General features: G+C 56.8%; 1 protein-coding gene across 3 annotated transcripts in view; it reads left to right on the top strand.

Annotated features, from left to right (window-relative positions):
* SLC6A6 (solute carrier family 6 member 6) overlaps positions 1 to 16805 on the top strand; it is an 80472-nt gene extending 63667 nt beyond the window's left edge. For all 3 annotated transcript variants that reach the window (XM_065933983.1, XM_065933982.1, XM_065933984.1), the window contains 6 exons: positions 3313 to 3425; positions 7912 to 8049; positions 8965 to 9067; positions 9647 to 9747; positions 10827 to 10997; positions 12914 to 16805. In XM_065933983.1, coding sequence (XP_065790055.1) covers positions 3313 to 3425; positions 7912 to 8049; positions 8965 to 9067; positions 9647 to 9747; positions 10827 to 10997; positions 12914 to 13054 — 767 coding nt within the window. In that variant the 3' untranslated portion in view covers positions 13055 to 16805. The remainder of the gene's footprint in view (positions 1 to 3312; positions 3426 to 7911; positions 8050 to 8964; positions 9068 to 9646; positions 9748 to 10826; positions 10998 to 12913) is intronic.
* The last annotated feature ends 7936 nt before the right edge of the window (positions 16806 to 24741 follow it).

Below are 24741 nucleotides of genomic sequence, written 5' to 3'. Positions count from 1 at the left end.
AGCAAACTCCTGGTTTCAGCGACAGAAAGCACTTTCCTCACTCAGGGGCAGGGCAGCCACCTGTCGGCATCCCGTCGCCACCTTCTCAGCTTGGGTTTCTGTATTTTGCACTTGGCTCTAAGCGACCCCCTTCATTCATCCCACCGCTGTCTCCTGGTTTGACTGGGTCGGTCTCTGCCCTGTGTCAAGCACCCACCGTTTTTTGCCCCAGCTGGGGAAGGACCGGGTGTGACAGGCCGCCCTCTGGGACAGTGACAGGTTCAGTTTGGGAGTAGGTTGTGGAGACCCCTCCACCCCTCGGGGGTGCGGGCTCCATGGATGGGACGCTCCCCTCTGCAAGACAGCTACAAGTGGAGATGGTCTTAGAGCCAGAGTCTGCAGAGCCTGCAGGCTGAGGCTGGGATCCTGGGGTTCCAGCAAGATGGCTCTGGAACCCGAGAATTGTCAAGGCTTCAGCGGCCACGACCCCAGAGCCTCAGAAGCCTAGGTGCCCCAGTTCTAAGAGGTGCCCCCACGAGCTCCCAGTCCTGGGCCCGCGGCTCTGAGTGGCAGGGCTTCCATGTGGCCCCAAGACCTCTCTCCCAGGACCCCCGGGGCCCGCCTTTCCTGCTCCTCTGCCCGCCTCCCGTCCTGCCCAGGTCACCCAGGGGACGGTTGTTGCGCTTGTGCCCAGCCTGACCTCCCGACCTGCCAGGAGCCCTCAGGGGCCACCTGGGGGCAGGTGAGGGTCCTAGACTGAGGCTTCTCCCAGGGCGGAGAGGAAACCGCTAGGTCCCGACTGTCGGGACACAGACTGGAGTCCTTGCCCTTGGAAACACAGGGTGATGTCCTGGTTCTCCAGCCGGAGACCCTGGTATTGGAGCTTGGGGACCTCAGCATCGTGTATTCAGAGGTCAGCGCCATCCCTGCGGCCAGCAGCTTGGCTGCTCAAGGTCGGATCTGCGGTGTCCTGGGCAGGGTGCCCACCAGAGGCTGGACAGGCCCCTCTCACGTGAGGACGCGCCCCCTCCGGCCTCCCCGTCCGACCCTGCACGCATGTGATGGCCTCAGGCCCCGCTTCCCCCCATCCCGGCCCCCTCCTCCTGCACCCGCTGCTGCGGGGCAGTCCTGGCCAGCCCACGCCTCGGCCCCACGCACCTCTGCCCTGTCTCGGGTCCCAGATCAGACGTTTAGACAGAGTTCTCCTTCCCTGGGAGCCCTCAGAGGCAGGCTGGAGACTGAGGGACCCAAGAAGTAGTTGCAGAAGTGAAGAAGCCACGCCTGCGTGGGAGTCTGGCAGAGTGACCGAGGGGAGAGTTGACACCCCCTTTGCAAATGGCTATTCTTCAGCTGAGGGCTTGCCAACCAATTCTGATTGGTGGGGAATGGCCAGGAGCGTGGAGGGAGTTGAGCGGTGGGAGATAATCTGTCGGTACATGAAACAGATCGTTCTCTGCAGACAGCTAGGTAACCTACGTCTTCACCATCTAGCTAAGTCGTGTCTTATTCCCGTCCACTTCAGAGACCTCGTTGTTTATTCCCCCACGGTGATGTCTGAACAGCCGACACATCAAGGCTGATTATTTCGCTAATAAGCTTTTTAACAAGAGCCATATTGAGCGAAGTGCATTGGAACAAGATAATTATTTAGCCCTGAGGAGCGCACATTGCAAATGAAGCGTAGCGTGGGCGTCTCTGCTGCCCCAGGGGCTCCAGCGGCTGCCGTGTCTCCTGCCCTCCGTCTTCAGTCCCCTTGCTTTCAGAGAAGGATGCTCACACCCTCTCCCCGAGGCTGGCTTGAGAAAGGCCACACGCTGATATACAGAAGTAGCTGTCCAGAAGCCTCAGGGCCCAGCGGGCGGGCCGGGGTGGGCTGGGGTGGGGGCCCCATTTTACATCTGTCTCGCCGCGGCTGGGTTGACCCCTCCTATGCCGCCTACGGTCAGGCCGGAGCTGACGTGGGGGTCCCAGGGGGCCCCAGTCCCGTGGAGACGAGGGTCCTACTCCAGTCAGGGCTTTGGGGTTGGCACGAGCGCCCTTGCACCCCTCCTGGGGGTTTTCCACCATCGCCTCCGAGGACACGGTCACGGTCACGGTCGGACTTTGGCTACATGGGGGTGGACTCTGGACCTAATGGGACTCGCCCTCGCCGCCACGCGTGTGGTCAACGCCGTACGATGTGGTTTCTGGCTGCGATTTATTTCAAAGCTGTTTTTTGTTTTTCTTTCTTAGACCATTCATTTTGTTCCCGATCCCTGTTTTACTGTTTAAAATATCCTGTCCTCCAGCCTTGTTTGTTTCACATTTCTTGACTTTTTTCTTTTTTTTTTTTTAGTTGTGGATTTTACTTTATATTTTTTCTTTAGCCCAAGCCCTTCTCTCTTTTGCGGCTCTCGACCCCCTGGGGGACCCACAGGCCTCGGTTACAACTCAGCCCCTCTCCCGGTTTTCTTTGCTCAGGCCCAGCTGGAGGCGGGAGGGGACGTTTGCAATTGGAGGCACCCCCAGAGCTGGTGGGGATTCTCCCTGCGTGTCAGAGCACCCCCTGGAGACCAGAGCCCTTTGCCAAGGAAGTGGCCCCAGCACCCAATAATCTGAGCAGGAGAAGCCTCCTCGGGGTTCACTGACGGGAGCCTGCCCCCCACCCCTGCGGGAAGACCGCCCCCTGAGGGCACGTGGTGATGTGGAGAGAGGAGGTGGTAGGCGGAGGACTGGACTGCGGCCAGGGGGCTGCCCGTCTGGGGTCCTACCCCGCTCACCCCTCCCTCGGCTTTGGGCCTCGGCTGTCACGGTGCTGGGGGGGGTGCCCAGATGCACCCCGAAGACACGTGGGTCCCGCAGGGCGTGGTTCCGTCTTCATTTTTCTGGCCACGCGTTCATTGTTTCAGTAGAAAGCTTTTCTCTGCAAACAGGGATTGGTAGTCAGGTAACCAGAGCGCACTCCCTGGTTTTGCTTCCTTCCAGCAAACATTGATGCAGTTCTCTGGTTTTGGGGGGAGCGGGGAGTCCCTCCTTTCCCCAGTGGGCAGACGGAGTCCCAACTCGGTCCCGTCTGCCCCCACCCATAACCGGTGTCCGCTCGGAACCCGGCGCCTGAGAAGGCCAGCCGTGCTGCTGCGTAGGAGACAGATGCTAAAACGGGCCCCCGCCTGAGCCCCGCGCGTCCCACCCCGAGTGAAAACAGGCCTGGTCTCTTGCCCCAGGCGGGCCCCTGCATCGGGGACTGGGGAGACCCGCCCCGGACCCCGAGTGTCTCGTGTGGCTCCGGGGCTCGAGGCAGCTCGGTCACTGATGACCCCCTCTGCCCGCCCCCCCCATCTTCTCTCCCCTTAGGTCCTGGCCTGGCCTTCATCGCCTACCCGAAAGCCGTGACGATGATGCCGCTGCCCACGTTTTGGTCCATCCTTTTTTTCATTATGCTTCTCTTGCTTGGACTGGATAGTCAGGTACGTGCAGAGTGAGGGGATGGCCCCCAGGCGGGTCTGCCCCTGCCGGGGGGTGGGGAATGGCACCCCCGGAAACCTGGTTCTGGCAGAGCCTCCCTCTGCAATGTGATGAGATGGTTGCAACCCCCAACACGCACACACAGCCTCATGTCACGCCTGCAGCAGCTGCAGCCAGCAAGGGTTCCTGGACCCCGGGGAAGGAACGGTCCAGGGCGGCAGCAGGATGTCATCTGCGCCAAAGCTCGAGCCTTTGACCTCAGCGAGGGAGAGAGAGACAGCCTCGGGTTGTGGGCCCAGGGGTACGAGGAGAAGGGTGAGACCGCAGTGGGGGCACACGCCGTGGGACATGGAGCCCCCGGGCAGGCCCCGGCGGGACCTGGCGCACAGGCCGTTCGGGCGGGCATCCAACACAGCTGTCCGGGCACGAGTGGCCACTGGCAGTCCTGAGCGCGGCCACGGAAGCTGGAACCGGGCTGTGCTTGCCACCTCCTGGGGCACACGGGTCTGTGAGCTTGGCCCCTGCAGGGAAACCGAGCCCCCGGAGCCTCGCTCAACGTCCCCCTGCCCTCCCCACACACACAGGAGCCCCGCTAACCTATTGTCTTTCCCTGCACCTCTCGACCCCCATGTCCCAGCCCTCCAGGGCTTAGGCCTCCCCCCTCCCCGGGGTGTGTCCTCTGGAGACTCAGTTCCCAGTCCCACTCACCCCCACGGTGTTGCTTTGTTGAACATGTTTCCTCCACCCCAGCCTCAGTTTCCTCATCCGGTAAATGGGTATGATTATGTCTTCGTTGCCTTTGGTGAGGCGCGCTACGGGGAGCAGTCAGTGGTGCCCGGAGGACATTAGAGCGAGCCCCTGGGACTCCTTTCCCTGGAAATAGGCGTGTTTTCACTGAGGCCTTCTCGAGAGCGCAAGTGTGGCTCCAGGAGGGGGCAGTTAGGGTGTGCAGGGCGGGCTAGTCCTGTGCCCAGGGCCAGCCAGGGGCCTTCATCCGAGGCCAGTCTCCGACAGGCAGCCTCGTGTGCCAGCCGGGGGTCCGGATGCCTCACAGAAGTCTGGGCAGCTGGGACCCTGCGAGAGGCGGGGGCTGCACCCCTTTAGGAGAGAGCCTTGCCCACCGTCCCCCAGGCAGCGGCCTGGAGGCCAGTGACCAGATGGGCCCCCGGGGACTCAGGACCTGGGAGATGGGAAGTCTCAGGTCAGGCAGGGGAGAGACGGCAATCCGCTAACAAGGTCCAGAGCAGAGCGGAGGGTTTGGCAGAAAGAAGACCAGGATTAGCAGGAAGACCGAAGGAAAACATTTGGGAGATGGGAAACAAAAATAACGAGAGGTTGTTGATGAACTTGAGCTGTGTAAACAGTGAGATGGCTCCATCCATCACCCCTGGTTAATGAGCTTGGCCTTAGGAGGCCCCAGGAAGCCGACTTTTATAACCTCTTCCAGAGCTCTCAGCAAAACCCAAAAAAGAAAACAGAAAGAGGTTAATAAATGACAAAGCAGGCCATCTCCAGACTGGCCTCTTGGGCTGCGGAAGGAGCATAGATGGTTATTCATTAGATTGCCCCTGGGAGGCAGGTGGGGCCTGGTGGAGGCTGTGCGCCCTTCACTTTGGGCGGTTTGAAGCTCTCCAGGGCAGCCTCTCCCAGAGTGCGAGCTCTTCTGGTTCAGAGCCTGGAGCTCGCGGCACCGAACGACCGGCCTGATTGACGCCCCAAGAAGGGGCGTGGTGGGCTTTGAGCGCTTGGATCTGTCCGCTGCACCCGTGTGAACTCGGGGACGTGGGGGAAGGTTTATAGATGCATCAGCACCAGCCATGTTAAGGGCCCTACCCTGCGAGCTGTCCACTCGGACCAGGCTTCACGTATCACGTGTGGAAAAATACCCAGAACGTGAAATTGACCCTCTTAGCCATCTTTAGGGCTTCCCCGGCGGCTCAGAGGTAGAGGACCCACCTGCAAAGGAGGAGACGCTGGTTTGATCCCTGCCTCGGGAAGATTGTCTGAAGAAGGGAATGGCAACCCCCTCCAGCATTCTTGCCTGGAAAAATCCCACTGGACAGAGGAGGCTGGCGGGCTACAGTGCATAGGGTCGCAGAGCCGGACATGACTGAAGCCACTGAGCGCCCGTTTGTGAGTGCTCGACCGTGCATTAAGCTCACTCACGTCGTCGTAGCCATCACCGCCATCGCCAGAACTTTCTCATCTTCCCAAACGGAAAGTCTGTCCTCACTAAAACCCCCTTTTCCTCCCGCTGCCGCCCGGCTTTTAAGCATCAGCTCCTTAATACGCAGTGTCCCGTGTTTGCGTACAACTGTCCCCCAGAGCCAAGGGAAGCTAGGCTCAGACAGCCGGGGCTCAGCCGCACCCAGCGGGTTAGGGACTGAAGCCATGCCTGACGGCTCCCAGAGCTGCCAGTCCATCCCTGCGAGCTGGCCTTCCCTTTTTTTAAAGATATTTACTTGCTTAGTTTTGACTGTCGGGTCCCGGTGGTGGCGCGCGGGCTTAGTTGCCCGGCAGCACGTGGGGTCTTCGTTCCCAGCCAGGGATGGAGCCGGTGTCCCCTGCGCGGGAAGGTGGACTCAACCACTGGACCTCCAGCGACGGGCCGGCCTTTCCGCCTGAGCTTCTCCCCCCGGCACATCGCTCCCTCCTGCGGACGTGCAGAGGTGCACAGCCAGTCTCAGGAAGCGCGCCCCACGCAGCCGAGGAGGGGGTCCCTGGGTTCGGGAGCATTCTCTTTGGCTGAGGGGTGTTTCCGGAGAGAGGGAGTGGGACGGTCACCACATGGAGACAGATGCCTGTCGCTCTCGCTGGCCTCCCTGCGGGGGACGCGGTGTGTGCGCCGCCCGAGGCGGGCGCGGTGTGCGCGCAGGCGGCACAGGAAAGGAGAACTGGATTCCCCCTCCCCCAGGAGCACAACCCCCCAGCCTCCGCCGTGTATTAACAGGAATCAGCCCATCACCCATTTACTCTAACCTTTTCCCATCCTCCTCACCCCTGTGGAGCAGACAGGATGCTCTCACTTTATAGCGAATGAAGCAGAGGCTCTGAGAAGGCGGGGCTGTGTCATATTCAGCGAGTCAGGTCTGGAGAGGCTGGTGGAGGGGCTGGCGTGGTGCCCCCCAGGGCCGCAGCGAACTCAGAAATGAGGGGCTTGTGCCGGTATTGGCCCCGACTCTCGGTGACCCTACATTTGCCTGTCTTTGATTTTCAAATCTCAAAACGGGAAAGAATCTTAACTCCTTTACAAGGTTAATGTCAGGTCTGCTGGTCTGCTCTGGTTCACTGGCCTTTTAGACTCAGCACCCCCTTTGGCTGAGACATCAATCAGATGTCTAAGCACCTGCCCCCTGCTCTCTTGGGACCCCTTCCAAGAGCTTCTTGGTCATCGTTTCTCTGAATTCCCAGCCCCTTTGAACACATGGGAAGGACCTGCTCCCGTGTATGTGTGTTCCCTAATTTTCCCGTGATGCTTCCCAGAGGAGCCAGCCGTTGGCCGTGTTTTGCAGGAAGGCTGTGGAAGCAAAGGTCCCAGTGTCTGTCCCAGAGGAAAGAGCTGACGGGTTGAGGTTTTAGCTTTTGGACGTCGAGTGGACTCCGATGACCTCAGAGGGCGTGCTGGCTAGCCGAGCCGTTTGGCTGTGGTTACTCCAATGAAAATGCGTCAGCGTGCCCTTTCACCCCAAACAGTACGTCTAGACTACTGTGCTGCAGATAGGTGCCTAGAGACAGACGTGGTCCGGCCCAGGTCGGCCGCCACGGAAGCTGGAGACCGTCTGCGGGGCACCTTCCCTTGAGGTTGTGAAGCCACTAAGAGCCTTGCGATATGCATCCACAGGACGGGGTTAACGCCCCCGTCTGAGAACCAAGGCGGCTCTGTGGACTGATGTGAAACGTCCCCCCGGGGATAAATCGTTAGGTGCAACAGTGGGAAGGTTTAGAAAGACCCAGGGTCACCCTTGAAGGTTACCTAATGGACTGGCCTTTCCATCACCTTTAGGAGCCCAGGGATGAGTTCCCGGGGTCGCAGGCAGCATTTGACTCATGCACATGGGCCTGTGGGGTGCACGCAGCGTGTGCAGAATCCTCCCATGGAGCCACGGTCCCCGCAGGGTTAAAAACCACCGTTTGAGTTTTCAGTCTGGAAACGGAAGCCCAGACTTGCCTGGGTCTCCACCCATAGGTCACGTGCTGCTAGCCCGACTGGGTGCCCAAGGCCCAGAAATAAGGGGGCACCCCCTCAGCTTCCAGGGAAACCCAGACCCAAGCTGGAGGTTGTCCACATTGACACACCAGCCAGCAAGTGTGCTGGGCGGAGGGGCCTCAGGGGCATGGACTATCTGGGGAGCCGCTCGGGGCCCACCAGACGTGGCCCGACGGGCGGGACTCAGCATGCGGAGCCCCTCCACGGCGTGGACGTGACCCCCCACAACCCGAGCCGAGGGGGTGCTGGCCTGCTGCTCATGGCTCTCCTTCCCTCCCCAGTTCGTGGAAGTGGAAGGACAGATCACGTCCTTGGTTGATCTGCATCCATCCTTGCTAAGGAAGGGTTTTCATCGAGAGATCTTCATTGCCTCGATATGCTGCGTCAGCTACCTGCTGGGGCTGACCATGGTGACGGAGGTAGGTGGCTCCCGCCTGGCACGAGGGGACCCCCCCCGGCAGGGCCCTGGGTGCTCTCACTGTGTTTCCCAGGTCAGTTCAAAGCCACACCGCCTCCCTGCCGCCCCCCACCCAGCGGCTGGGTGAGAGGGCCTGGCAACTGAGGTCGTCCCTTCTTTGGGGGTCCCACCCCACCCAGGGGCAGCAGGGGGTGACTCAGGACCCCGCCCTCCAGCCAGACGCCCTGCCCCGCTTCCCTCCATCTCTCCTCATCCCGAGGCCCAGGGAAGGGGCGCTTCGGCCAAAATCCCCTTTGACAGCAGCTCCGTCCCCACTGCTGTGGGCAGTGGCCCTTCTCCGGCCGGCCTGCAGGGAAGCCGAGCGTGTGAGCCTAGCCCGGGCCGCGGGCTCATCTCCCCAGCGCCCACCACCCGTCTCTCCTTACTCTCCGGCCCAGGCTTGCATTCGACCCCCAGATCAGGATTTCACAGCCCCAGTCTTCCTTCCCGGAACTCAAAATAAGTGCGTTTCCCGAAGTGTCTGTAAGAAACACCCCTGGAAAGGCAGATCACAGGTTCACATGCCGAGCAGCTTGGTCTCACTGAAATCTTCTCTGTTGGCCACCGGGGGTTTTAAGCCCCTCCATTAGAAACAGGCTTCAGCGAACCCATTCTTTTTTGTGCAAAGAAAGACGTGTTTTGCTTTTGTTTCTTTCTGTGTGTGTCGTTTTTAATTAAGTGTTTACTTTTTGACTTAAATTTGTCATGAAGCTAAGCATCTTCTAACACAGTTATCTGGTCCTCACGGCCTCTGCCCAATCCCCCCCACCCCCCGGCCTGGGCTTTCTATTTCTTGTTGACAGACCAGAACTCTTTACATATGGAGGGACTTAGAGGCCGAATAGCAAGTTCACCTCCTCTGGCTTTCTCTTCGCAGGGCGGCATGTACGTCTTTCAGCTCTTTGACTACTATGCAGCGAGCGGTGTATGCCTCTTGTGGGTGGCGTTCTTTGAATGTTTTGCTATTGCCTGGATATATGGTGAGTAGAGATGTTTGCCTGCTTTTCTCAGGTCTCCCCTTTGGGCTTCTCTCTTTAGAAGCTTCAGAAACAGAATTCTCGTGGGAATTTCATTTTGCGTCAAACACAAAGGCTGTTCCCTGCCTGAACCCTTTCCCTTTCACCACAAATACGACCGTAGCCACGTGGAAGCTTCTCTCCAGGCTGAAGGTTCAAGGTGTGATCCAACGCCTTGACAAACACAGGGTTTGGCCTTGCAGGGGTCTGTCTTTGGTGAACCACCCCGGGAGTCCAGGAATGGTCCATTCTGACCTCCTCGAATCCTTGGGATGGCCACACCAGGATTCGGGGCTCTGCCTGAGGTTGCCAAAAAAATACGGGCTGCCCAGTGACCCGTGAATTTCAGATCCTCTCAGATAAACGTGTGCCGGGTCTGTGTGGTGTGGACAGGTGCACGGACCTGGGTGAGGCCCTGGAGACACCCCCTCCTCCTCGCCGTGCCCCGACCCCACGGCCCTTGAGCCCCTGCCGTGAGGTTCCCGGGGCGGACGCTGCGTCTGGGACGCCGGATCACCGTCAATCTGCCTCTGACTCTTGCAGGCAGCGATAACTTCTACGATGGTATTGAGGACATGATCGGCTACCGGCCGGGGCCCTGGATGAAATACTGCTGGGCCGTGGTCACCCCGCTTCTCTGTATTGTGAGTGTCCTCCTGCACGGCTGTGGGCCACCGTCCCTACCCCAGGGCTTGACGGTTTCACCCGCCCATCGTGAACTCAGCGGCGGCTCAGTGCTGGCCTCCGACAAACCCATGTCAGCTGGGCCTCGGAGCAGGGGCTGGGCTGCCGCTGTCCGCTCAGACCACGGCGAGCTCAGAGGGTAGACCGTCCCCCGTGTTTAGGAACCGGGTGCCGTGGGATGCCCCCAGGGACCTCGGTCTCCAGGCCACGTGTCCCTTCCCCCTGCGGCCCCCGCATCCCCACTTGTTAAACAAGGAGGCCGACCAATGTGGGGCTGAGTAGCAGTGGCCGCGTCGGCTGTCTCTATCCCCGAGAGCGGCTCTGCCCTTTGATCACCTGAGCTGCAGGCTGCCCCCCACAAAATGCCGTCCGCTCTAGCAGCCAGCGGGCTTTCCCGGTGGCGCCAGTGGTAAAGAACCCGCCTGCCGACGCAGGAGACGTAAGAGACGTGGGTTCGATCTTCCCTGGGTCGGGAAGATCCCCTGGCGGAGGGCACAGCCACCCACTCCGGCATTCTCGCCTGGAGGCTCCCCGTGGACAGAGGAGCCTGGCGGGCCGCAGCCCGTGGGGTCGCACAGAGTCAGGCGTGACTGAGCGACTTGGCCCCTGGGCTCATGCGCACGCGTGCCTGTCTGCGCTTCGTTCTCAGGGCGCCCCGAGGGTCCTGCCCAGCTCCGCCCGGGCGGTCAGGGCCTTGACAGGTGGTCTCTCTACCACTGGATCCACGTGGGCCACTGGGATGCAGAGAAGATGCAGGAAGGCGGTCCCATGGGTGGAAGCAGCCTGCCCAGAGGTCCCCAGGGGCCCCGGCGGGGCTGAGACACTGGGATCCATAGCATAGCCATACAGGAGGAGGCGGCGGGCAGGTGGCCGGGCATTGCTGGCCAGAGGAGGACCGTGCGTCCGGAAGGCCCTGCGGAGCGGCAGAGGGTTCTGAGCAGGGCGGCCGCTCCGCCAGCAGAGGGCGAGGAGTGTGGGCCCCTCGGGGGGCCCTGCCCTGGCCCCAGAAGCCCCTGACCGCCCCCTTGTCTCCCCACAGGGGTGTTTTGTCTTCTCTCTCGTCAAGTACGTGCCCCTGACCTACAACAAACTCTACACGTACCCCACCTGGGCCATCGGGCTGGGCTGGTGCCTGGCCCTGTCCTCCATGGTGTGCGTCCCCCTGGTCATGGTGGTCCGCCTCGGCCAGACCCAAGGGCCCTTCCTCGTGGTAAGCACCCGGGGCCCCGATTGCCGCCAGACCCTCGGAAAGAGGCCACCTCCTCACCAAGCAGAAGCTCTGGCTCCAGGGTCTCTGCCCCCGTGGGTCTCCTCCCCCCCTCTCCCCCCGAATCCTGCCGCCATCCTCTCCGAAATTCCTCCCACAGTCCTGGAGGTTACAGACCCGGGCTCTTTCCAAGAAATCCTCTTCTTAGACTGTCCCTTAACCTTTGGGCTTGGGCCGGCTCCAGGACGGCACTGTTTTGTTCTGGGCTGTTTTTATTGTTATTCTCTTAAAAATCTGGAGCCAGGATGTCCGGGGGCCCTGACTCCCTCCTGGGCTGGGCAGTTTCCTTGTGGGCAGGGGCCTGGTTGAGGGGGGAGATGTCGTTGGTCGGGGGCTGGCGGGGAGGAGGGGACAGACCTTCCCGAGACGGAGGAAGTAGGCAGGGGTGTGCCAGGGAGGAAGCCGTGAGGCTGGGGTCTGTCTGGGCCAGGAAAGCCTCTGGGGTGTCCCTGCGACCCTGGGTCCATTGTGTTTTCTCAGAGGCCACAAGGAAGGACCCCAGGATTCAGCCAGAATGCTGAATAGCCCTCTCATTTATCAAAGCACGGACATAGTGTGCCTGGGACAGATCCAGCCCCGCCCCCCCGGAATTTCCAGGAATTTCTCTTGCCACCCAGAGACTGAAGGGTTAATTGGTGGCGTTGGAAGGCAGTGCTGAATGCTCATAGCCACCCCAAGAGGTCACTGCCTTCTGTCCCTTGGAATCCTAATTTTAAAATCCTGCTCCATCTCACGTTTAGAGGTGCAGGCAGAGCAGGGTTGGTGTCGGGGAGGAATTCGAGTCCACCCCCGGGTCACGTCCGATCCTCACGCCCCCAGACCTGACCTGACGGTTCCCCGAAGCCCCCTCCTCTGAAGGCAGCCGGCTGCCACCCACCTGTGTTGGCCTCCAGTCTGGTTCCTCCCAGGCCCAGGCCGCCGCCCTAGCTGGGGTGTGGGGGGCACTGGGGCGCGGGGCTCAGGCATCATCGCAGGAGGTGGTCAGGCTCCCGGTTCTGGCGCCCCCCACCCCAGATTATCAAGGAGATGTGCACCTCTGCTTGCCAGAGCTTGTGGTTTTTAAAGAGCAGGTGGAAATCTGGATTTTCAAATGAAATATTGTAGCTTTTACCAAGCAACTTTTGAGCCTTGTTGTAAACTTGCAATGAACGTGGATGCCGAGACAGAGGGTTTCCCGTTGGCCACTGCTTCCTCTTGAAGCCTCTGAGCGGCCACCTGGCAGGTGGTGGGCTGGGTGGCGGGAGCCCTGGGTCAAGTCTCAGCTCTGCTTTGGTTTCCTGGGTGCCCTGAGAGGGGCTTTTTTTCCCCCTCACCCGTGATCAGGCAACCTGGGAAAGAACCAGCTGCCCCACGCCCGGCGGTGGTCCAGCCTCTGGCCTCTCTGATGGGCGGGGCAGCGCAGACAGGCAGCATGGCCTCCAGGCCCCCAGCGGGGATGTGGAGAGGGCAGGGCCTGTAGCTTGTGGAAATGGGGGAGTTTGGGAAGGTTGGGAGCCATGGGAGGCTCAAGACAGTCGTCCAGCCTCGGGCATACGAACTGCAGAAACTCAGCTGCTTTGCAAGTCAGGGAGATAGCGGGGACAAGAATCCCGAGGAGGCGTATTTCAGCTCTATGGGGGAAAGAGTGTGGAGGCATGAGTCCCCTTGGCCAAGGAATCTACCTGCCGGGAGCTCTGCTCTCGTTGAGGGCCTGGGGCACCTTGGTTCAAGGCTTCTGTTCGCCAGGAGATGAAAAATGGGAGGTCCAGAGCGGGCAGGGGTTTGGCGAAGGTCACACGGCACCCCGGCAGGACGCGAGGTGAAGAGGGAACCTGCAGGGCCTGACCCGTCTCCCCGCGCCTGTCCCCTTCCTTCTCCAGAGACTCAAGTACCTGCTGACCCCGAGGGAGCCCAACCGCTGGGCCGTGGAGCGCGAGGGGGCCATGCCCTACAGCTCACGCATGGCCCTCAACAGCACGCTCAGGAAACCCACCCACATCATCGTGGAGACCATGATGTGAGCGCTCTCCGGCGGACGGGCCGTCCTCCCGCTGTTTACTAACATTAGATTCTCGTAGGACCAGGTTTACAAAGCTTTATATTTGCACTAGGGTTTTTGTTTATTTTTTCAGTTGTCACAGAAAATGTTACTCTATGTGTGTGTGTGTGTGTGTGTGTGTGTGCGTGTGTGTGAGCGTGTGCGCGTGCGGTGTTGTGTGTATGTGTATTTCCTTTTGATCTGGGGATGTTTTGTACAAAAAAGCAAACCCACGGGCAGCTGTCCGGGGCAAGGCAGAACTTTCATACAGAATCAGATGTATTTTATGGGGACTTGGTAAAATTTTCTTTGTATTTTTTTTTACATGTAACTATGTACACACGTAGAGATCGTCAAGCACTTTTACCACTTGAATTGATCTTGCCAGCAATAGATCTCGTTTTTAAAAGCAATTCTTCGGTGCTTGTGCAAACTGGCAGAAAGTTCTGCCCCCCCCCAACCAGAACCCTGGGTGGAATTTTAAAGGTGTCGTACCCGCAGACCTGGTTCAAGTGAAGCAAACAGCTATCTGGCCAGACCCCAAGAGGCTGGAGAGAGGAAGGCGCCTGGTGATGTTTATCTTAGCCAACAAGAGAGATGCCCAAACCGTAAACCAACCCTCAAGAAAAGGGACTCAGTCCATAGTGGAGGCCCAACGGCGAAAGTCGGATGCTAAGAGCGCCGGGGACCCCTGCATCGGAAGGGTCCCTTTTATTTCAGGATTGAGGGTGGATAGTCAGAAGGATGAGAGGGAGAGGCATCCTTCCCCGGGGTATCCCCTCGAGCAAGTGGAGGCTGGCCCCGCAGGAACTGGGGGTCTCCAGGCTCCAGACCTCACATGGATGGGTCTGTTGCCTTAGAAGGGGGCTCCTATCAGCTTCTGGCCGACCTCCCCAGCTGGCATCTCTCGAAGCTGCCTGTCGGAGAAGCATGATGTATTTGGTGAGGGGCGAGGGGTAAGCCAGCGGACCAAAGGATGTGTGCCCAAGTGCCCCGGAGTGGGTGGGGGGCCTGGTGTCGGGCAAGGGGCTGCTCCTTCCCTCCTCACGCCACCCTCAGCTCTGGCCTCGTTTCCCAGAGGCTCTTGTTGAAGACCCCGGCCCAGGGTCACCCTGGCGCCCAGCAGGGAGCTCCAGGAGCGAGCTGTCATTGGGGCGAGGTGCTCCCCAAACTCTCCTGCGAGTTCAGGCACAGGTGCAACCCACACGGGTCACCTGGGAGCTAAGGTGTCGCTTTCTCCCCCTCCCCTACAAAAGCCGGGGTCAGGCGTGCAGTGGGTGGGGACCGCAGGCAGAAGCTGAGTCAGGGCAGGCACCCTGGAAATGGGCGTCCCTCTCTGAACCAGGATGGAAGGCACCCCACCTTTAGAATCCCGCCCAGCCCGCATCTGGACCTCAACTGTGCCATTTAAACAGACACTTCCAAGCCCAGAGTCTAAAGTAAACCGAACCATCGTCCCGCACGAAGGGCAGTGATCGCCTCGGGGCTGTGGAGCGCAGTCCCGCTCGCATTCAGAGCAGGGGTTCTATGAACCCTGGGACCCCCCCTCCCCAAACCCGGGCAGGGCTGGGGCCTCAGGTGTCGCCCTCCCAGGGGGCAGAGGTGACTCTGAACCTCCCATCTTTGGCGTGTGGTCGCAGTCCCGTCTCCATGGCGATACTCTGCCAAACAACACCCCGCCCTATTCCAAACGTCGGCAAGTCTACGTTCCCATCTCACTGTGTATTCATGGTTGGCACCGTGTCTGATTGGCTGGTGTTGTTTTTGTTTTTTCCCAGTTTTATTGAGTAGCGATGTGACCTCTTCTTTGTCTTATGGAGCTTTAGTAAACTAACCACTGTCAGTGACTGCAGACACGTCACGTGCAGGGGCTTGGGGGGCCTCGGACCCCGGCGAAAGGCCACAGCGTTTCGGGATGGTTGGCAAATCGCAACATTCTGGAAATGGCCCGGAAACGGCCCCTTCTTCTACGATTCCCAGACCAAATTCTAGACCAAAGACACACACAGACCAAGCCCCCAGGCCCCGCCTGGAAGGAAGGTCAGCCACTCTCCCAAACCGGGTCCTCGCCCACCTCCGGGCACCTGTCCCCAGTCGCCAGCCCCCGCCTGACCCCCCAGCTCCTGTTTATCCACAGAACTCGGCTTTGCGAGTACCTTATGTAATGACGTGTGCCTCTGATGTCTCCGCATAAAGGAAACTTGTCATGGAGCTCACGACTCTGGTTCGCCTGTCTCTGGGCAGGCCCCCTGCCCGTGCTCTACCTGGGACGGAATTCTGATGTTTGCAGCCAGATCTGGAAGGGAGGCAAGAGGGAGGCTTAAAGGAGGTTTCTAGGGTGCAGAAATGGGGCAGGGCCTCAGGACGGTCTCACCCAGGGAGATGCTTCATGGAGCTGGGCCTGGGCCCTGTTTGCCTCTGCGGTCCCCAGTGATGGAGAGGCTTCCTGGGTCTCCCAGTCAGCGCCCTCATTGGCAAAGGGGCATGTTCGCCTTGAAGACCAAAGACCAGCCTTATGGCAAAGGGCATGCTCCGTCCCCAGAGTCCAGGGACCCTGTGAGCGTCCTCAGGGGCCGGCTGGACCCCAAGCTGCAGCTCAGCAGGACAGGCAACCCTGGCCCCCCGGCCCCCCACCCAGCAGGCCTCTGGGAGCCAGGAGTTGAGAGCAGGGATGCAGGAGATGGCAGGATCTAGCCTGAGGCCACGTGGGACATCCGCAGGCATCACAGAGCGGCCTCAGGTGGTTTCTGGGCCCTGGGCAGCTCCCTCTGCAAAGCCTCCGATCCCACATTCTCTCCCCAGGTCCCCAAGACGGTGCGGGGGACAGTGTAAGGGGAGCGGGGGTCCTACTCAGCCTGGCCCAGAGTGTCCCCGTGTCCCCAGGTGCCACACAGCGGTCAGGGGCCCAACCAGCATCTCCCAGAGCTAGCCCCCACCATCCATCCCCACCCCCAGGCCTCAGAGACTGGCCAGGAAAGAACCCAAGAAAGGAAGCCCATCGAGGCAGCCAGAGGCCCCATCCAGCCCTCAGACCCACGGTCCGGGGAGCCAGGCCGTCCGCGTGGACGCCGCGAATATCACTGTGCAAAAATCCCAACAAGCACAAAACAACGAATGAAGCTCAGGCATCGAACTCGGAAAGGGGTGTGGACGCCCGGGAGCCAGGGGCAGGCTTTGTCCCCGGGTCGGCCTCTCCACGGGTGTGGCTGCAGACACGTTTATGCCCTGTTCCCTGGGCTGGGGGGCTGAAGCATCTTATTATATATTTGACTTCAAACTGAGATGTCGGCTTCATTTTTTTTTTTCACCCAATTAATTTTCAAATCCCTAGCAACTGTGACTGTATTTAGCACGAGAGAAAGCTGAGAACGTGGGTCTTTGCCTCCTTCCAGAAATGTCTGGTTCATCAGAACATTTTTTGAAACTTCAAACTATTTTTTAAGATATTTTAAACTTTTGTAAAAGAAAAAAAAATATATCAAGCAACAAGAGACTCTTCTGAGGAGCATTTGTATTTGAATAAGATCCTTGGTGTGTAATTCAGTCTCGCTGTATACAAGCTTTTGTGTATAAATGTTTTCTGATACGAATCCCTGTATTTTGCAGGGTGTTTCTTTTCCTCTTTGGCTTTTTAGATAAATATGTATATCAATATTTTAAATTCATCTTTGCTTTTTTTTTTTAGAGGAGTTTGTAATCACGTTATAACATGAAAATAAAATTTCCTTTTAAAATCCGAAACGTGTGGGTTCCATTCTGACGCAGCCGTTCCTCTTTAGGTTTAGCAAGCTGTTTACCGTTTACAGAGGGCTTTCAGCCCTGCCCCGGGGACATTCCTCAGAGAGGGGTGTTATTCTCTCAGGTTGGAGACACAGAGATCAATGTCGCAGAGTCCCAGCTCTGGTTGGAAAAGAATTTCCAGACACGGAGCAGTTCAGAAAGGAGTGGGTTTATTAGGAACAGAAAGCAGAGATAATGAGGGCGCTGCAAGCACCCACAGAGGGCTGACCCCCCGACAGACCAGGGGGAGCCCCTGCAGGTTTAGCAGCCAATTCTTACAGTCTCAAGACAGAAAATTCCTGCTGGAAGGCTGGCATTAGGTGACTAGTTGGGGCTTCCCTAGTGGCTCAGACGGTACAGACTGCCTGCGATGTAGAAGGTGTGGGTTTGATCCCTGAGGCGGGAAGATCCTTTGGAGGAGGACATGGCTACCCACCCCAGTGTTCTTGCCTGGAGAATCCCATGGATGGAGGAGCCCGAGGGCTGCAGTCCATGGGGTCACAGAAGAGTCAGACACGACTGAGCGACAAACACTTCAGACCAACACAGGCTGAGCACCAGGGTGAGCGTTTCTGCCTCATTTGCCGTCAGGAGGCCAGCCGCTGATACCCAGGGGGGGCTTTTGGCAATTGCGACAAAGGGGCTCAGCCCACTTCGGAGGTGGCCTCGGTTCTGCGCTCCACTTGTGTGGCCTTGGGGCAAGACTCCGCAGTAAAGAGTCAAGAGGGGACAGTTGGCCTCAGGACGCAGGAGTCCCTGCAAGTGTGGGCAGTGGGACTCAAGTCCCCCAATCCCTGGTCGGCTTCAGCGGCTTCTAATACTAGGACTCGACCCATCGCCTGGGCCCGGGGTGGTCACCTGATCTAAAGCGCCGCGTGCCCATCGGACGTGCTGCTCACCACGCTCCCGCACCAGGCACCATCCCGTACTAACACCCGGGCTCTGATCGCCATGGCTGGGGGCGCTGAACTGGGACAGACCGGTGATTTTAGAACCCAAGAAAGTAGTCTGTCACTGTTCCCACTGTGTCCCCATCTATTTGCCATGAAGTGATGGGACCGGATGCCATGATCTTAGTTTTTTGACTGATGAGTTTTAAGCCAGCTTTTTCACTTTCCTTTTTCATCAAGAGACTCCTTAGTTCTTCACTTTCTGCCGTTAGGATGGTATCATCTATGTATCTGAGGTTATTGCTGTTTCTCCCAACAATCTTGATTCTAGCTTGTGCTTCATCCAGCCCTGCATTTCGCATGATGTACTCTGCATATCACGTATGCAGGTCAGGAGGCAACAGTTAGAACTGGACGTGAAACAGCAGACTGGTTCCAAATAGGAAAAGGAGTACGTCAAGGCTGTATATTGTCACCCTGCCTATTTAACTTGTATGCAGAGTACATCATGCGAAACGCTGGGCTGGAAGAAGCACAAGCTGGAATCAAAGTTGCTGGGAGAAATCAATAGCCTCAGATATGCAGATGACACCACCCTTATGACAGAAAGAGAAGAATGAATGAGCCCCTTGATGAAAGTGAAAGAGGAGAGTGAAAAAGTTGGCTTAAAACTCAGCATTCAGAAAACAAAGATCATGGCATCCAGTTCCATCACTTCATGGCAAATAGAGGGGAAAACAATGGAAACAGTGAGAAACTTTATTTTCTTGGGTTCCAAAATCACTGCAGATGATGACTGCAGCCAAGAAATTAGACACTTGTTCCTTGGAAGAAGTTATGACCAACCTAGACAGCATATTAAAAAGCAGAGACATTACTTTGCCAACAAAAGTCTGTCTAGTCAAAGCTATGGTTTTTCCAGTAGTCATGTATGGATGTGAGAGTTGGACTATAAAGAAAACTGAGCCCCAAAGAACTGATGCTTTTGAACTGTGGTGTTGGAGAAGACTCTTGAGAGTCTGTTGGACTGCAAGGAGATCCAACCAGTCCATCCTAAGGGAAATCAGTCCTGAATATTCACTGGAAGTACTGATGCTGAAGCTGAAACTCCAATACTGTGGCCACCTGATGTGAAGAGCTGACTCATTGGAAAAGACCCCTGATGCTGGGAAAGATTGAGGGCAGGAGGAGAAGGGGATGACAGAGGATGAGATGGTTGGATCGCATCACTGACTTGATGGACATGAGTTTGAGTAAACTCTGGGTGCTGGTGATGGACAGGGAGGCCTGGTGCGCTGCAGTCCGTGGGGTTGCAAAGAGTTGGACAGGAGTGAGTGAACTGAACAGAACTCTGCATGAAAGTTAAATAAGCTGGGTGACAAAATATAGCCTTGACATACTCCTTTCCCAGTTTTGAACCCGTCCGTTGTTCCATGTTCAGTTCTAACTGTTGCTTCCTGACCTGCATACAGGTTTCTCAGGAGGCAGGTCAGGTGGTCTGGTATTCCCATCTCTTGAAGAAATCTCCACAGATTGTTGTGATTCACGCAGTCTTTAGCATAGTCCAAGAGGCAGATGTTTTTCTGGCTAATCTGTTAATCCCAAACTCCTGTTTTATCCATTCACCCCGTATTTCTTTGGTGATCATGTTTGTCAGCTATTTCCCTGAGTCTATTTCTGTTTCATAAATAAGTTCGTTTGTATCCATTTTTCTAGATTTTAAACATAATTGATATCACATAATATTTGTCTCTGTCTGACTTACTTCACTCAGCATAGTAATCCACAGGCCCATCCATGTTGGCACAAGCGGCATTATTTCATTCTTTCCCGGCTCGAAATATTCCTGTGTGTGTGAGATCTTCCTTGCCATTCAGCTGTCAGTGGACGCTTAGGTGGCATTTCGGTCTTGGCTATTGCAGGTAGTGATGCAATGAATGTTGGGGTGCAAGTGTCTTTTCAAATTACGGTTTCTCTGGTTATATGCCCAAGAGAGGGATTGCCAGATCATCGAGTAGTTGTCTTTTTAGTTTTTCCAAAAAACCCAAACACTTTGCTCCATAGTGGTGGTCACCAGTGCACGTGCCCACCAACAGTCCGGGAGGGTTCCCTTTTATCCAGGTCCTCGCCCACAACCATTGTCTGTAGACTTTTATAAAAATGACTTTTTATTGCAGTATAGCTGCTTTACAATGCCACGTGCGTTTCTGCTGCATAGCCAATGAATTGGCTCTCTCTCTCTCTATATATATATGTACATGCCCTATTTTTGGATTTCCTTCCCAGTTACGTCACCAGAGAAGATTGAGTAGACCTCACTGTGCTATACAGTAGGTTTTCATTAGTTACCTGTGTTATAAGATTCCCTGGAGAAGGAAATGGCAACCCATTCCAGTATTCTTGCCTGGACAATCCCATGGACAGAGGAGTCTGGCAGGTTACTGTCCATGGGGTCGCAAGAGTCGGATACAGTTTAGCAAGCAAACCACCATGGAGTCTATCTATTCTATTCTTTTTTGGATTCTTTTACCAGAGAGATGATTGCAGAAGGTGGGGCAGAGTGCTGGACGCAGGTCCTTGCAGAGCACTGCAGAAACGAGGGGGAAAAGAAGGAGGAATGAGCTAATCCTGTGGATTCTCTCTTCGAGTTTCAGATTCCTGTGTGTGTGTTAGAGGTGCAGATGTCTGTGTGTCCGTGGAAGGAAGGAGATGACCCTTTTAGTTATCTATTAGAGTGCAGACTGCTGCGTCTATGTTAGTCCCGACACCCTGATTCACATCGGACCCTTCAATTCTGGGGGGAGCCCTTTGGATTCCCAGGGACGCTCTTCAGTTGTAAATTACTTGTTCTGCGTCTCTTTCTTCATTTCTCCTCAAAGGGACACGATATGGTCTTGTCACCCTCTGTCTCGCTGACTTCACTTAGAGAGGGACCTTCAGACTCCATCCCTGTGGCTGCCGGGGGTAGCATTTCACAAGTTCAGCGGCGGTTTCTGGTGGCTGAGTAACCGTTCGCCGTACGTGAGTGCCACGTGTCCCAAAGCTTATCTGTCGGAGCGTAATCTGCCGTTTCTCTGTCGTGGCCACTGTAACCAGCGCTGCAGTGCGTGTTGGGCTGTGTGTGTATTTTTGAGTGATGGATTTTGGGGGGTCCAGGCCACGCTGTGGGTGAATCACACCCTGGGCTTAGCCCCTCGGTATTTTTCTCAGGCATTGGGAAACTGTCCCTTAGACTGGCGTTGCCCATGTACATGCCCGCCTAGAGTGGATGGGGGTTCCCCTTCCTCCAGACTCTCTCCCCCATTTATTGTCTGTAGACTTGTGAGGATGGCCATTCTGACTGGTGGGATTTAATTTCCCATCATGTTGATTGGCTTGCCTGCAGGAGTTAAGGATACTGAGCATCTGGCCCTGTGGTGGAGTTTTCGGTTGATTTTTTTTTTCTTTTTCCTTAAAGTGTGTGAAGAAAATTTACCGGTGCCAGTTGGCGTCTTGAGTCACTTGCGTTTGGAAATGATTTCTGCAGCACTCACCCCAGGGCATGTGCTGAGGGCAGCTGGGATTAAGGGCACCCCGTCATCTCTCTGCACCTGTGTCCTTTAAGCTTTAATCTGTCAGAGATTTTGCTGGTTCTGTGCTTTCATACTGTGCGCAGCGTGACTGTGAAGGATCGGGGGCAAGTGTCTTTTTGAATGACGGTTTCTCAAGATACAGGCCCACGTATGGGAATCTCAGATCCTAAGGCTAGCCTCTCTTGATAGTAATTTTGTGCGTGTGGCATTTCGACACCGTCCGTCACACTGGACCTGGCCCACAGCATAGGGAAGTTCCCTTTCCTCCCGGCTGTCTCCCGCATTTAGTATCTGTAGGTTTTGAGGATGTCCATTATGACAGGTGGGATGCGATTTCTCTTTGCTCTTTGGATCGACATTCCTACAGCAAGTAGGGATGCTGAGATCTTGTTTTGGGGTGGATCTTTGGGGTACTTTATTCCCTAAAGGGCATGAGGATAACTGGCCACCAGCACTGGGCTTTTTGAAAGTCGGTGCTCTTGGAATTTTTATTTTTGCATTACCTAGGCAGGATGTATCCTCAGGGCAGCTGTCCTTAGTCCCCCCAGGCCTTGGGAGTGAGCCGTTCAAGTAGACACGTGTAATCAGCTGGTGGCTACAGGAATTGTCAACACGGCGGCAGAACTTTTCCGTGCCCACCTTTGTTCTGAGGCAACTAGAGCTTTCGGGAAAGTGGTCAGCTGTTTTCAGAGTCCCCCCTGGGCCTTGTGGGTGAGAGGACCCCGAGGCAGCAGAGCGCAGGGTGTAGTTACAGAAAGTGTCCACACGAGGGCAGCACTGTCCTGATTCCTGAGACAACCGCTCGGAGCCTCAGGCAAGGTGGACTTCTGGATTGTGGATGGGAGTGGGATGCGCCCGAGGACGCACTCACTAATTCTCCCAATGATTCGCACCTCCCATCTCGGAACGAGTGCCCGCCTTGGACACAGCACCCTGCTGAGGGCTTTGGAGGCTGCACGCCCAGGAAGGAGGCGTGGGGGCGACCCCAGGACAAGCGCAGGCTCGGTGGCGCTCCCGCCCGGGTCCCATGCAGACTCTGCTCTCAACCCGGGCAGAGGACACTCCGGAAGTTAGCGCGGCCGCTCACCGAGGCCCCGCTGCCAGGCCGTCCCCAGCGAGCTGCGTGCAGACAGGGGGCGCCGGCGGCTCCGGCCCCAGGGACAGCCCAGCAGCCCGAGGCAGGGAGGGCGCGGGGCGAGAAGAGGCGTTTCCTCCCCTTTCATCACCCACGTGCTGCGGGCTGAAGGTCCCGCCGGCGTCTGGTGGAGGAGAGGTGACCTGAGCAGCGCGCGGCTCCCAATGCGCCGCCGCCCGATGCAGGCCCCAGGCCTCCAGGAGGGTATCGATCCCTTACTTCTGGGGAGGCTTTGGCCGCAGCGCTTATTTGAGAAGGCCCAGCGATGTGCTCCAACCCTGGTGGTTTCTCTCTCCCTGATACAGGTCTCTCTGCATATGAGGGAAAAGGGATGGAAAGAACCCTCCTCCTTCCTTCTTCCGCATACACACAGAAATCTCTGTCTAACCTCTAACAGAAATCTGTGATCAGTACTGCCCAGAGGGGATCTGCTTCCTTCCGGATTTGCACAGAAAACCTGCGGCTTACATAGCGGACCAGCACCTGGTGCTCAGCTCGCTGCTCGGCCTTCTGCAATGAGCTCTGCCCAAAACAGACTAGACTAGACAGACTCTGTGGAAAAGTCAGACCTGAATCAGGCGGCTGGACCCTGAGAACAAGTGCAACACTGCAAATCCACTGCAGGAGCGCATCAGCCGGACGTGAGAGGAAAGAAGGAAGGAAGGAATGGAAAGGGAAGGGAAGGGAAGGGAAGCCATGCCTCCTTTCTTTCCTCCCACCTCCCTGACTTGGGCTGCGAAACCCATCCTTGGGGCCCAGCCTGGACCAAGTGAGTGTCCACACAGCCTAGCAGCCCCTCAGGACACCGCTCCTGCCTGCTCGGCTCTGGCTCGGCCCAGAGTTCCGACAGCATCCAGGCAGTGAGGATCTTGGAGGCAGGAGTCACTTGGCCTCCACCTCTCCGGGTGCTGGGCTTCCCAGCGCGAGCCTCCTTCCTGACGGTACAGCTCCCTAGGCAACGAGCGGCCTCAGCAGGGTACAGGGCCCTCACCGTGATCAGTCCTGAAGGGCCTGCTGGTGACGTCTTAGGGGGACTAATGAGACACGCACGTTCCCCGCTCACTCCCAGCCCGGGAAGCTGCCTTTCCCTCTGGCTGGAGGCCCCAAGGACCAGAGGTGCGCGTCACGAAGTGCTGCGACCTCTTGGACGCTTCCTCTAACAACAACTCGACAGCAAGTTTATTTTCCCTTCTGATTCACAAGGCCTGGGTTGTGTCAATAACCCTATTCTCAGGAAATAGCCTGCGGTAGAAAATGCTAAAAGGATTCGAATCTCGGATGACTTTCAGGAGGTCAATTTGAAGAGCGAAATATACTCACACTGGTGATAGAGAAATAAGTAAATAAACTATACCCCAATATGCTCAAGATCCCTAATATTTAGGGGAATGCCAAGCAAACCTACAAAAGAGGGGTCACTCCTACAAGCAGGAGGTCCATTCACTAAAAGTCTACAAACAGGAACTGCTGGAGCGCGCAAGGAGGAAAGGAACCCTCCTGCACTGTTGTTGGGAATGTGCGTTGCTAAGAGCCACCATAAAACGCTCTCCAACATCCTGCACGACGCTTACAGCAGAATAGGCCCATGATTTGCGATTTTCTCTCCCGGGTGTATGTCCAGAGAAAGCTCTAACTGGAAAAGAATGCACCAGCCTTCACGGCAGCGCTGTTTCCCTGTGCCCATGCAGAGCAACCAGGAAACTGTCTGCCTGGAAACGAGTGGAAAAGGAAGTTGTGGTAGAAATAGATGACAGACTACTAGCCAGAAAAGGGGACGCACCCACGGAGACCCTCCACCAACTGAACTACTTTACACAGAGGAGGGCCAGTCAGACACGCTATCACACGCAGATGGGGCTGAAGCACAGGCGGAAGAGACCGACTTTGCAAAAGACAGTGGCTCAGAGACTTCAGCCAGAAAAGTAGGGTTACAGAAACGGAGGTGAAGGTGGAGCGATAAGTTAGGAGGTCTGGATTGATATATACAGAGAAATATGTATATGTGCATGTAGTGAAGTCACTACAGTTGTGTCCGACTCTTTGCGGCCCCATGGACTGTAGACTACCACACCCTTCCATCCATGGGATTCTCCAAGCAAGAGTACTGGGGTGGGTTGCCATTTCCTTCTCCAGGGGATCTTCCCAACCCAGGGATCGAACCTGGGTCTCCCGCAATGCAGGCAGACGCTTCTACCCTCTGAGCCACCAGGGAAGTCTTGTGCGCGTGTGTGGATATAATAGATAATATAGAAGTGAAGAAGGAATTCATAGGGCCTGGACCCCATCTCAGGCC

This window comes from Muntiacus reevesi, chromosome 4 (assembly GCF_963930625.1).
Source record: "Muntiacus reevesi chromosome 4, mMunRee1.1, whole genome shotgun sequence".
In the NCBI taxonomy this organism is placed as follows: domain Eukaryota; kingdom Metazoa; phylum Chordata; class Mammalia; order Artiodactyla; family Cervidae; genus Muntiacus; species Muntiacus reevesi.
This window is presented reverse-complemented; position numbering and strand designations above follow the sequence as displayed.